At 43.5% G+C, this 12,927-nt stretch overlaps 2 protein-coding genes across 2 annotated transcripts; one reads left to right on the forward strand and one right to left on the reverse strand.

Annotated features, from left to right (window-relative positions):
• Positions 1 to 26: 26 nt before the first annotated feature.
• Positions 27 to 9,133, reverse strand: dytn (dystrotelin). The gene is made up of 14 exons (XM_086111936.1): positions 8,446 to 9,133; positions 8,147 to 8,177; positions 6,771 to 6,857; positions 6,455 to 6,659; positions 6,175 to 6,260; positions 6,013 to 6,092; positions 5,876 to 5,947; positions 5,529 to 5,692; positions 4,189 to 4,300; positions 3,956 to 4,089; positions 3,239 to 3,380; positions 1,564 to 1,816; positions 1,195 to 1,368; positions 27 to 225 (listed from the first exon to the last, which is right to left on the reverse strand). Exons 1-14 carry the CDS (start codon positions 8,515 to 8,517, stop codon positions 134 to 136), a joined length of 1,704 nt encoding a protein of 567 aa, XP_085968062.1. The 5' UTR covers positions 8,518 to 9,133; the 3' UTR covers positions 27 to 133.
• On the forward strand, positions 9,052 to 12,126 carry LOC147210522 (CD59 glycoprotein-like). The gene is made up of 6 exons (XM_086111945.1): positions 9,052 to 9,499; positions 9,994 to 10,115; positions 10,308 to 10,386; positions 10,510 to 10,611; positions 11,050 to 11,123; positions 11,196 to 12,126. Exons 3-6 carry the CDS (start codon positions 10,332 to 10,334, stop codon positions 11,316 to 11,318), a joined length of 354 nt encoding a protein of 117 aa, XP_085968071.1. The 5' UTR covers positions 9,052 to 9,499; positions 9,994 to 10,115; positions 10,308 to 10,331; the 3' UTR covers positions 11,319 to 12,126.
• Positions 12,127 to 12,927: the final 801 nt, after the last annotated feature.

The following is a 12,927-nucleotide window of genomic DNA, read 5'->3' on the forward strand; positions in this document are numbered from 1 at the left end:
AGAAAAAAAGTATTTTTGAAATGAGAGGGGGGACGGACAGAGAGAGAAGTCGCTAGATGAGTCGACTTGAAATTGGTCCTGGAGACAAAAGTGCCTTTGACACTGTTGACGGCTTAAACGCTTCTTTCTTCATTTAGCTGGGGATTTGTCTCACGGTGTCCACCAGGTAGAGTAATGAGTCTCCAACGTGGTCTGCAGCCTCAATCAGCGCCAACCTCTTATCGCCTGTTCAAAGAAAATGAAAAACAAACCAAAAAACATCTTGTGCGCGGGGGTGACACCAAATTCATTGTGCATTTTTTTTTCTTCACAATTTAAAAACAGCTCCCAGGTGCCTCAATAAAATGGAAGAGGTATACCAAACCGTAACCAGAGTCACAATTGTGTAACGAGAATCTACAAATGCGTGACTGAACTCAGAAATTTGGAACGATAGCTGTACTCTACATGTGAATTTTGCCGCAGTCCTGCGTGCACAATTGACAACTTGTTCAAGCTACTTGTAGCATTTTTTGTTTTTTGTTTTTAAATCAAGCTGTTGCTTGAATGAAAGTGTTCACACATTCGCGACTACTGTGCTAAAAAGATGAACTCTTCACGTTGACGTCGATCTGCGCGTGTCACGTGGCTGTAAAATAGCTCTTCTGATAAACTGAGTGGAGAACGGAAACGGGTGAACAGAACTCATTTCATTTGGGATGGCTCCGCGCAAGGCTGGTAAGTTGACCACTTTTTCCCGCTTTTGAAGTCAGTTACAATTATCCGACAGTTTAAATTAGCAAGCCAATATAACGTTTACCACAAATGATTTGTCATTTTGTTTCTCATCAACTAAACGGTGTGATTGAGTCGAGTTCACTGACACCATATGGTGCTCATGTTTATTTTTTTTCTCGTCAGTCAAGGCAACCCCCCCACCCCAATGATGGCTCATATTTTGAAAAACTCATACACTATGTCTCTCGTATCTCAAGGCTCGAATGTACATTTGAGACCAGAAAAAGAAAAACTTATCCTTTTAATATCGATGTACAGCTAATATCATATATTAGACCATGACACAAGTAATATTTTGCAAGGCAACTTCCAACATTGCTTTTAGTTATTTGTCCTTCTACTCAGCTCTCGTTTTCACATTCTTTCGACAAGACAGCTATTTAAAAATGAAAGTAAAGAAACAGACTTCTGTCTCACCTGATTGTTTATCCTTCCTCCTGTCAGTCCCGAGGGCACATATTAGTCGGTCCACAGTCTGCTGCAGCAACTCTTCCGAACGACAAGTTCCAGAACCCTGTTCATCAGCCATACCCACCTCCACCTTTATTAGGACATCCTCTTGTTCATTCGATTGACAACGATGGCTGCCACCTAGTGGAGGACAAGTGAAGCACTTGTGTACGTTTTTGACTCCTCTAGAGGGCACTCTTTGTTTAAAGATGCAGTGGAATTTTCATACATTTCCTTTGCACTAAACTTTATATTTAAACCAAGAGCACCACCTAGAGGTGTCAAAAAGTATCACGGGTGCTTCATGAAGCTTCGTTTTCCCATCATTACTGTTACCTGCACAATTCGCCTCCTCGTTGTGGATGTCGTGTGACCAAGCAATGTCCTGGTTTATTGTTGGGGGTGGACTTTTGTCTTTCTCGCCCCACTCATCGTTTGTCTTCAACATGAATTCTTCATTTATATCTACAACCACGCACGTCTCCAGGCCTGAAGAGGGTGTCATGTTTTCTTTCTCCGTGTTTTCCAGCTCATTCTGGTCTCGTGACACATCATCGGCAGGTTGTTGTCGTTCCAGCTTGTTTCGTGTCTGAAGAATGGAAATATTCATGGGTACGAGTGAACACTGAAACGGGCGGAAGCTGACGACCGCAACCGGGAAACACGTGACTCGCCTCGTGTCACATTTAAGTTGGCAATTTTAAGACCTGGGATTCGGCTCGTGTTTGTCTTGCTTTTCATGAGACTCGACTTGACTTAGACTTAAGCTACATGACTTGGCGAGTCTATGCATCGACATCTAGGATGACCCAACCTCGAGGACCGGAGTTTGACACTTGTGCAAGATACTGACTTTTTTTTTCGTTGCACTAAAACAAGAAGCGTCCAATCAATGGGCTCCTTGTTGAGTGACAACGCGTTCAACTGAATGAGTGCCGCCTGCAGACGGATGTTGTGTTCTTGAACTGTATCCATGGTGACCTCCATCTCCGCGCAGCGTTGCTTCAGCATACCCTGTTCTGATTGGACAGTCAGACGCCACACCTGCAGGTGCTCTTCCAGTAGCCTTCAACAAAGTACCGTCGTGTAATGACGAGTGCATATCCTGCCGTCTGATTGACTGCTTATTGTTGGAAGGTTTTTTTTTCCCCCCTTACCGTTTGTCTCTGTGCAGGTCCCTGACTTCACTCAGCAGAGTGGATACCTCCAACTTAGAACATAACACACGCGCACACACGCAAGCACACACAACCTGCATGACTGTGGATTCAAGAAAAATCCAGTCGAAGTTGTAAATAATTGAATCGAGAGGCTCGCAAGAGTTAGCAGCCGTGTCTTCATCTATCAATTATGAACGAAATGTTCTTATGGTTAGTTTAGCAATGTTTGGTTGGTTTGTTTTAGTAATTTGGCAAAACATAATGCCTAGCTATCCATTACAACATCAAAAAAAAAAAAAAAGTCTGTGGCATTAAGCTGAGCAGCAGACGATACGATACAATGTACTTGTCCCTCAGTGAACTTGATAATCACGTCTGCCTTCCTACCACATTTTTGAATGAACTTACTGGAAACCGTTGGAATGTAAATTGCGGCACGTGTTCCATTTTGCTTTGCAGAAATTTACCTGACAATACCTAACCTCTGCCTTTCGCCTGATATTTAAACCACAATGGTAGAGAAGAAATCGAAAGTCCTCATTCAAGCCACTGAGCGTGTTTTCTCAATTGCTCGGCAGGTCAAATGACAAAGAAGTTTGTTTACTGGTGACGCCGTCTGAGCTGTACCCAGAAGAATTTGTGACATCATGGCGAAAAGCCCCATAGCAAGGGTCACCCAAGACCTCGAGGGCCCCGACCATGCAGGTTTTCGGTTTGGATCATTTGAATCAGGTGTGTTGCCGGAGGGAAACATCCAAAATATGCAGCATAGCGGCCCTCGAAGACCCCAATTGGGGACCCCGGCTCGATATTGTTGACAGACCTTTGAGCGGGAGGTCATCCGAGGTTACCTGTTCTGGCAGCATCTCATCAGTCTGTTGGGCTTTCGTCGAAGAGGAACGATGCTTTATTGAGGAATCACGGGAAACCCCAACAGCAGAAGCGGTGCTCCCGCATTCCTCGGGAGCGGCAGCCAAACGGAGAGGTGGAGCCCTGGGAAACAAATTCGCCTTAGATGCGAACATTTTACACTGTACTTTTCATCCATCCATTTTCTAAACTCCAAATTATCCACATGGATGTAAAGCAGGGTTGTCACACTCATTTTAGTCGCGGGCCAATTTGGAGTTACGTCTTCCCTCGGAGGGCCACTGTGACAGTGAAACCACAAAATTATTACTTGTACACAAAAAACTGATAGATTACTAGTTTTGAAATCAGTCAAGTCAATTAGAATGGTTTGTTCAATTATTGTTCAAGTGAGTGTAAACCGGGTAGCGAATGGATTGCAAAATCTCAACGTTATTTATTACATATTTCGGCACAGATTTAAGCTAGTTGACACATATGATTTGCTTTCACGGGCCACATAAAATGACCTGGCAGGCCGGATCCGGCCCTCGGGCCTTGAGTTTGATGTAAAGAGTTGTCAAGGATTGGCCTCCATGACCAGTTCAGGGTGGAACCTGCCCCGAATCAGCCGGGATCGACTCCAGCTAACCCGTGACGTTGATCAGGTCAATCGGTATCAAAAACGGAGGGATGGATCGTGGTGAAACCTGTCTCACATCTCATGGCTCTCCTTTGCCTCTTCTCTCATTAGACCTTTCGCCCTGTCAGCTCCCCTTTGAGTATATCGCCGTGGTAACAGGAAGTGACGAGCACGGTGCACAATTGAAGAGAAAGACTCTCGCCAGGTGGGCTGAGGTGGAGACGGGTTTGTTTTAGTCGACCAACTTCTTTCAGTACTTCCTCCGTAGACTTCATCATCGCCGCCGCCTCTCAACTTGTTGTTCCTTACCTGTGTGCAGAACTCAATCACTGGGTGGTGGCTCTTGTGTTTACGTGTGTGTCGCTCTGACAGGAAGCAACTCTGACACACGTGGACTTTCACACACTTCACACAGCGATACCTGAACACACACACACGCACACACAGAGAGTCCTCAAATCATGATGAGCTGCTATAACACAATGATTGGAGGAAGAATAGCATGGTGGAACAACCTGCGCCCAAATGTTTGGCTTTGCCTACAGCAATGTTTGAAAGTTTAAAAATACCACAAATTATGAGCGCATCGATATCTGATTTTGCCTGGGAAAATAATGCACCTGGAGTGCAAAGTGTACGACTACGTAACATGCACAAGACTCTTGATTTCAACCAACAAGAGAGCTCCTCCCTGACGTACCGTATTTTCCGCACTAAAAGGCGCACTGGATTATGAGGCGCACCTTCAATGAACGGCCTATCTTTTAAAAAATTAATATATTGGACGCACTGGATTATAAAACGCAATCTACAATACATCCACTAGATGGAGCTACGCTGCTTTCGTTCGACTCGAGGGCTGTTCATGACCGCCTCCGAAAAATGGAAATTAATGATTACTTCAATGAAAGTACGAAATTTGAAAATAATGCATCAAAATAGAAAATCAAGCGAGGAAATCACAAAATAAATTCTATCGCCCCCCCCTACAAAATTTATTTTGGCATTTCCTTGAGCGTATCTCCAACAGAACGATCAGATGTCCGTCAAATGTAGGAGACGGGACTGTCTCAGCAGTGTTTGTTATCTATTCCTTTGTTGTGTATTCACAAACGAGGAAATGCCTAAATAAATTCTGTAGGGGGGGGCTATAGAATTTATTTTGTGATTTCCTCGCTTGATTTTCTGTTTTGATGCATTATTTTCAATTTTCGTAGTTTCATTGAAGGAATCGTTAATTAACGTATTTTTCGGAGGCGGTCATGAACGCCTCTCGAGTCGAACGGAAGAAGAGAAGCCACGGAGACGGACAAAGACATACCTGCATTTGTTGAGACTGTGAAAAACATTAATAAAGTGTGTGTTTTGAAAAAAAACAACAACGCCATAGCGCTCCTTTTTTCGAAGCTGCAACAAAAAGTTATTTAATAAAGCAGCAACACAGGTCACTGAACCAACAGCAAGTTCTAAAATTGTAAGCATGTCTCCAGCAAGGAGCCATCTTGGGGGCGACATATTACCGTAATGACCATACACAAGGCGCACTGTGAGCTTTCAAGAAAATGGAAGACTTTTCGGTGCGCCTTATAGTGCGGAAAATACGGTACAAATAGTCCAAAAAGTTGAATTCACAAATAGATGGTACCCACCTGAGTCCATTGATGGGAAATATTTTGCAGATATGACAGCGGACGGCGTGAACGACCTTCTGACTTATGAACTGACGATACAGTACAGGTAGCCATTGCAACAAACGAGGCTCACTCTGCAGCCATGATGACACATGTCCCCTGCTTACGGTGGAGGTCAGCACCTGTGAACATTTTTTTTTAAAGATTTCTGACTAAATCGAATCTGGTTTTCTTGTTCTTGAACCATGCATGTTCGTGTCAACCCGTTGTAATTACATTGGAGAAGGCATCTCTGCGCGTAAATCAACGACTACAACGGAAACTCTCTCCAAATAGATAACTGCTCCCAAAAAATGTTGTCTCACTCCGTGAAAGCACGACTCGACCGCCTCTTCAACATCACCAAACAGCCCCTCCTCTCGGATGAGTGCAGGAACCTAAACATGCGTTCGGGGAGTCAGATGACAAAAGCACGATGGGAAATGTCGTTAGTTTGTGTTACCTGGTCGACATCCTCCAACACAGATCTAAGAGACGACCTATTGATGGATCCGGAAGCGCTTGCCGCTGCGTGCGCCAGGGCTGAGGCACAGTCATCCGTGTTAGCAAACTCATTTGATCAAAAACATCAACGTCAATATTGTCAAAGGAGCATATTTTTCACCTCCGTATTTCCGCAGGAGAGTTTCCGCCGATAAACAGATGAGAGCAAGATGGAGAGAAATCGCCCTTACGTGACCCAACTGGTTCCTGAAACACGCGTACAGTACACACCCAATTGGAAACCACGTGCACAACCCAACAATGTATCCCAGGTGTCCCAAATATAGGCGCACTGACTTTTTGCAAGAATTGCATTGTATATGAGTAATAGGCATTAAAAGTGATTTTTTTTTGTGTGTGTGAATTAAACACCTGTCATCCATCTCTCAATGAGATTTCACCTGTCAAACATCCTAAATATAAGACTGCATAATTTCTCGGTCGGCTCCACAGTGGAACGATCTGCAAATTCCGGCGACGCACTCCGGAACATCCCGTTCAGGCGCTGGGTTACTTGCTCCTTGCTCAAGACAGAATCTCGCCCCCGTTTGGCTCTGCCCCCCAAGTCGAAGGCGGCCTCGATGTGGCGAGCCGACACGACATCCACTGGAAGCACAGTGACGAATGCATTCCTCAAACGAACGAGGGACTTGAAGTTCAAAAGCAACCGCCAAAGAGCAAGGCATGAAATATAAAATAAAAAGAAGGAAAACCCACTGCGACAGATGTTCTGTAGACTTTCAAGCTTCAGTGCGACTCTGTAGGCGGGCGGGCGGATTTTGTCAAAGTCCTCCAGCCCGGAAACTTGAAACAAACAAATATTGTGTCGTGGAAAGCGTTCAACTGCCCGTTTGAACTATAAAAATTAGACAACAAACTTTGATCCCAAAACTTTCATTTCAAACACATCTTACAGAACCCTGAAAAATAAAAAGGCCTTGTCAATTAAAGTTTTGATTGAGAAAGGATGAGATGGCGAAGACTTACTTCCGTTACTTCTGCCAAACAACCCAGGCTAATTTTAGCCCCGACTTCACAGCAGTGCCTTGTAATACGAGCGACTTCTGAGTTTTTCAAGAGATAAGCCGTCAACTCAACTCCACAACGAACCGCAGTCAGGCGCAGAGTGAGCAATTCTTCAAAAAGTGGCTTCAATTGGCCATTTCCAATTGCGTGTGTATTTAAATCAACAGCTTAGCTTTTCTTTACATACGTCTGTTTGGTGTAATGCTAGCAAATACTACAAAAAGGCCTCAGACGGGCTACCAAATCGCATCGGTGTCGCACTCTTATCACCCTTGAAGCAATGCCTGTTTGAACACGAATGACGCAGCAACACATCAGCATATATAATATAACGATACTCGTATGCATATATTATTTATCTTCCCAGAAGACAACTACTGGTACTTTATCAGCATGGTTGGATTATTTTTCTTATTAAAAACACTTTACCAAAAAATATGTCAAGTCAACAGTATTTATAGAGCACTTTCAAACAACCATCGCTGCATACAAAGTGCTGTACAACCACAAATGTGGTTGGTTTGTGGGAGGGTGAAATGGATTGTTGAGTCTTTCATTCATGCCAGCAGAGAAAGATGACTTGAGGTTTGTCATGATTCTGTTTGTGACCAACAGGTGGCACTGTAGGGCTCCCCCTGCAGCTGCACACCTGTTGGTCGTTATGTAATTGTTTAAAAGGACTCCCGGCACAACCACTCATTGTCGGGTCATTGTTGCTGTTTGTTTGCTACTGTCATGCTTGTTCTCAGTCATGATTAGTTTTTTGCTTCAGTCATGGTTTTGTTTGCTACTTTGGATTCTTTTTGTTTTCAGGACTTCGTTTGTATAGGATTTAGTTTTCTTTGTGTTTTAACACAATCTTTCAGTACACCTTGCTCCGCCCTCTTGCCTGCTTTTTGGGGTCCACCACCACCTTGCAGCGTGACAAAGTTGGAGTTTTTGGTGTTGTCATGGAATGAATTCAATTCATTGAATTGAAATCGTATCTCAAGACACCACTGAGGCATTACTACTCCTTTGTGAATAAAACGGGATTGGGGAAACCAGAAAAAACATCAAGAACTTACTGAGACTGGTGACATCCATGAGGGGGTTTGTCTAAAAATGAAATAACAGTGTCACAAAAACGCTTCTGTTCTTCAGAAAAGCAACATTGACAGTAAGGACCATATGAAATTGTAACATCTTAGGGCTGTGTTCTGAAATATTAACCCATCAACATATAAAGGAAACTAAATACATCATGACATTCAATGACCTCGATGTTCAAAATGAGGTATTTCTAGTCAGCAAACTAAATGTTTCTGGTAACGTCTTCATTTTTTTTTTGTACTTTGTAATATACTGTTGATTAGCAGAAACTCACCCGCAGCCTTCCTAGCATCAAATCGAGCTGAAGCTGTTCAATCTTTAATGCCATTCTGGTTTCCTCTGTCATCGCAGCTGCTGCTCACCTGTCGACCGCGGACCAATCGGCAGCCAGAAGGACTGATGACATCATGCGGGGGTGATCTGAGTCAGGTTTGTAGCTGAAGCAAACAAGCCGTGTCACTCTGTAGCATCTTTGTTTGTGTTGGCGCTGCAGAGCGTTGTCCCGGCTCACACTGGCCGTTTGTCTTTTCTATGCTTTCTTTGTCCCCGTGGCACCAGGACACATGCGAACTTTTCTTCTCCGATCAATGAGCTTGTGACGAGGTCAGCGTGGTGCCACTCAGATCCAGTTTCCAGCTTCATGTTCTCTCACTCCGTGGTATGCCAGCGAATGGCATATGATCGGTGTGTGAAAAAAAAAACCCGCACATGAACTGTAGCTGGCTGGCGACTGGTCCGTTGCGCCTTCATGCTTGTTATGGTGACGCTGGCAATGTTGGTACCGCAAGTGGACTATTTTCATTGCTGACGCTGTGATTATGAGAATGTTCCTCTTGTTGCTTCGGCTGTTGTTGTGCACATTGTTCTCTCGTTCCTCAGCCTCTCTGTCTTGTTTTCTCTGTCTGCACAGACCGTGTATGTCAGGGGTGCCCAGCCAGATCCCGATCGACTGGTAGCCCACGAACTGGTCCCAAGTCGATCGCGAGGGTCTTGGGGGGAAATGGAAAAAAACTATTTAAAAAATAAAATAACAAAGCGGGTCACCTTTAACCTACGGTGGCGCGTGACCTGCATCACCAGAAGTTGTTAGCGGTCAGCAGTCTGCAATCGTAGTTTGCGATCACAGCCGTTTATATCTTTTTTTTTTTTAATTTATTCTCATTCAAAGTTTGTATCAGGTACAATTCACTGATGACATTGGCAAAGAATGGGAATTTGGAGCGCCAGGAAAAACATTTTAAAATCCACGTCAGCTATGATAGTGACGTTGTTGCCGTGAAGACGCTGCCAAAGTGCGTCCGACGCCGCCGCATTAGGTCTCGACTAAGGTAGGCACTGATTCCTTTTTACAAACTCACAAGTTCCTGTATCCGCTTTATTTTTCTGTTTCGTTCCTGTTCGGGGTCCTTCTGGCTGTTGCTCATCATGGCACGCGTGTGTGTATGCGTGCACGTAGCGGTAGCGGGTCGATCGTGGGAGGTGGGTTGGGCACGCCTACTGTAAATCAATTGTCAAATTTGTTTCTCAATACATTGTACATGTTTGAAGATAATTGCTGAAAACTGGAAAAGACGATGCAGCACCGCATTCGATGTAAAATTGCGATTTTTTTTTTTTTTTTTTTTTTTTTTGAGGGCAAGTCTAATTCACAGTGGTGCTCCATAGAATGCTAGCTAACCTCCCTTTTAAATGTTTTGGTCCATTCATGAATCAAACACTGTGACAAATAAAGTTCTACATTTAAAAAAATAAACATTCCAAATTGAAAGTACCAAAATATTTAACAATCACCGAAGAATATCGTGCTGTTTGTCTCTTCCAGCCACGCCCACCTGCTCTTACAGGCTCCTCCCTTGGGGGTGTGGTCTCGCAGCCTAATTTTCAGCCCTGAACACTTTTGGTCAGTTAACGAATGCCTTGGCATCACTCACGTTCTGCAGTTGGGTGAGGACTCTGCATACACACACACACAAACAAAACACACTTACATTTGACACACATTAACATACACAAATACAATATATAGAAAATACACGTGGTAGTAAATACAATAAGTGGCCTGCATCAAGTCAATGTTGCTGTTAAACAGTTTGTACTCAGTACACGCAGTTCAAAGTAGTACATTTGTCATTTCAGAATTTGTGCTGTGCTGAGGTGAACATGAAGTTCTCTGTTGGCATCTTTGTCCTGACCTGCTTCACTCTGCTCGGACTTGGTATGTTCCACTCTTTTAAGAGTTGTCTCTTCTTATTAATCTAAGCATTCATTGTTACGCTGTTTTCTTTTTGTGAAACCCGCTTGAAGAAGCGATGCGAAATGTGTGATGAATTTCTTTCAGGCTCGGCAATTCGCTGTTACAGTTGTAAAGATTACACGGCCAGCTGCTCCAAACAACGCGACTGCAGTTATGATGACGCCTGTCTGACGCTCACAGAGAGAGGTGCCTGCCGTTCGAAAATGATGACGCTCCAACTTCGAAAAGATGTCAATAATAGCAACTCAGAAAATTCTTTTGGAGCAGACAACTTGCTTGCTTTGTTGTGCTAACATTGTTGCCATAAGTGTCAGTCATCAATATTTTAAAGTTGTTCCAACTGAAATGAATGTTTAAAGCCTCCAAGAATACAATTGTTTTGTTTTTTTAACAGTGTGACATTAAGTCACAAGGCATCCCTGTAGATTTGTAGCATTTTGTGACCTTTTTGTTAGGTGGTGCGAACTTCGCATCAGTGAAGGTTGGGAACCGCGGAACTCAACGAATCAGTCGATAACTTGTCGGTTAAAAAAAAAACAAGTCACCCCTGAGCAGATTCAGACTGTGTTCAGTGATGTATGACGACGAGAGGTTGAAGTGGCTCCTTTGTGCTCCGTGTTCCAGGAGGGATGACCTATCGCCAGTGCCTCAAGTATTCAGACTGCGAGTACGGCCGACTGGGACAGATGTTCCCACAGGTAGGAGAACGAGTCATTCGCTGAAGAAGTACGGCGTTCTGAGGATATTGATCCCCATCTTTTGCTCGATAGGTGTCCAGTTTTACATTCAAGTGCTGCAACTCGGATCTGTGTAACTCCGCCCATTCTGCCGCAGCAAGTTCTCTGATTGGTGCGCTGGCACCTGTGGTCGCCACATGGTGGGTGACCCACTAACGCCGTCGGTTTGACGACCAATCCCTGCTTCCTGCCATGCCGTCAATGTCCAGGTGGAGCTGATTATTGGTCGGTCTTTTTTAATTTTTATAAAACTTCACTGATGCAAGCAGAGTTTACATATGGTCCAGATTTCATTAATGTTGAACACGGAAAAAAAACCAAGTAAGCACTTCAAGACAAGTCTCATGGTGATGAGGGCATAGATTCGTAACATACTATTACGAGTGTAACTGAGAGCACACCAAAAATCACGTTTTTGTCTGTACCTTGGTTTTAAGGTCATTCGATATGGTCAAGGGAAGAAAAAGCAAAAACAAACAGCTAATTTATTGCGTAACCCAACAGATTGCATGACATTTAAAAGGAAAACATCAACAGCCTGAATCTTTTCCTTTTAGGAAAGCGCAACAATAATAATTGGTCTTTATTTCGGGAAATGACGCCGAAAATTCTTATGCTGGCTTATTAGGTTGTTTAAATGCAGCAGAAAAAAACAACAACAACAACATATGGCTAGCCATGATGTCATCCGCGAGTCAGAAACTGAGCTGCACTGTGTTTGTTTGCGGACCTGGCGTGTGGCTACTTCTCGTCCCTTACCTAACATGTTCAGCGTGTGGGAATAATTGCTCATCATGTTTCATAATTGCCCCTGCAATTGGTTGTCATTTTACGGCTAGTTTTGAAACATTGTGGCGAGCTTTCGCAGGCCTCGAGTTTTGACACCTGTGCTTGAATGTTTATGTAACGTTGTAATTTTCCTTGTAACTACTGTCAACAAAATAAATGTGCGAGATGTAAATAATTGATCACTCTACTTGGATTATGCACTTAGAAAAATATGATTTGAAACAAAAAAAAAGTTTAAATACCTGGTTATTGCACATGTTGACAATGTATCCAAACAGGCATCTGGAGTTTTTTTCCATTCACTCCATCATGGTACTGGCACAAGGACGCATGCGTATTTGTTGTCACCTAGCGGGAAAGAGGGTGAATTACAGTGTTATCGATCCTTCCGCTGTTTCGATTTAAAAAAAATGTTGCGATTCATGTCCCTCCCCAATGCTGCTGGTGTTGCTGGCCAGTGGCCAGCCAAATATCATCGCGTCATCCCCGATAAATGCATCACATGTGGCATGAAAAGTTGCTAGGCTACAGCAGGCAGCCATGGGGCAAGGCATGGTTGTCACAATCGGCCGTGTGTGTTTCAAAGTGGCTTTGGAACAAATATTGCTTGGATCAGAAGTCATCAATACACAAATGTGGCAAACGTACATCCATTCTACCCATCATATAAATACAAGTACATATACTTGTTTAAAAAAAGCCTCTGGTGGACAGACACTGGCAAAAGTAGAAATACTGATTTGATGAGTTTACTTTGGTAAAAGTACAAATGCAGTCTTTTAAATGGTGCAAAAGTACTAATTTATTTTTACTGTCAATTACAGGACAGTCGAACCTCATTACAAGGTACCCCGAGGGACATGACGGATCTGTACGTTATAACGGTAGTTCTTTGGAAGCGTTTCCAATAAAATGGCCGCCAACTAACCATGTCTAATGCAGTATAACATTTATAGTTGTATAAATGTCAATTACA

The sequence above is a fragment of the Hippocampus guttulatus genome, chromosome 1 (genome assembly GCF_054856545.1).
Source record: "Hippocampus guttulatus isolate MCC_2025c chromosome 1, RoL_Hgut_1.0, whole genome shotgun sequence".
Taxonomy (NCBI): domain Eukaryota; kingdom Metazoa; phylum Chordata; class Actinopteri; order Syngnathiformes; family Syngnathidae; genus Hippocampus; species Hippocampus guttulatus.

Excerpts from the sequence above, each read along its gene's own strand:
- dytn (XM_086111936.1), bottom strand. The coding sequence starts at position 8,517 with ATGACAGAGGAAACCAGAATGGCATTAAAGATTGAACAGCTTCAGCTC. Across the intron at positions 8,178-8,445 it reads TGATGCTAGGAAGGCTGCGG|ACAAACCCCCTCATGGATGT; the intron begins GTGAGTTTCTGC and ends TTTCATTTTTAG. Across the intron at positions 6,660-6,770 it reads TCTACAGAACATCTGTCGCA|TGGATGTCGTGTCGGCTCGC; the intron begins GTGGGTTTTCCT and ends CTGTGCTTCCAG.
- LOC147210522 (XM_086111945.1), top strand. The coding sequence starts at position 10,332 with ATGAAGTTCTCTGTTGGCATCTTTGTCCTGACCTGCTTCACTCTGCTC. Across the intron at positions 10,387-10,509 it reads CTTCACTCTGCTCGGACTTG|GCTCGGCAATTCGCTGTTAC; the intron begins GTATGTTCCACT and ends AATTTCTTTCAG. Across the intron at positions 11,124-11,195 it reads TGGGACAGATGTTCCCACAG|GTGTCCAGTTTTACATTCAA; the intron begins GTAGGAGAACGA and ends TTTGCTCGATAG.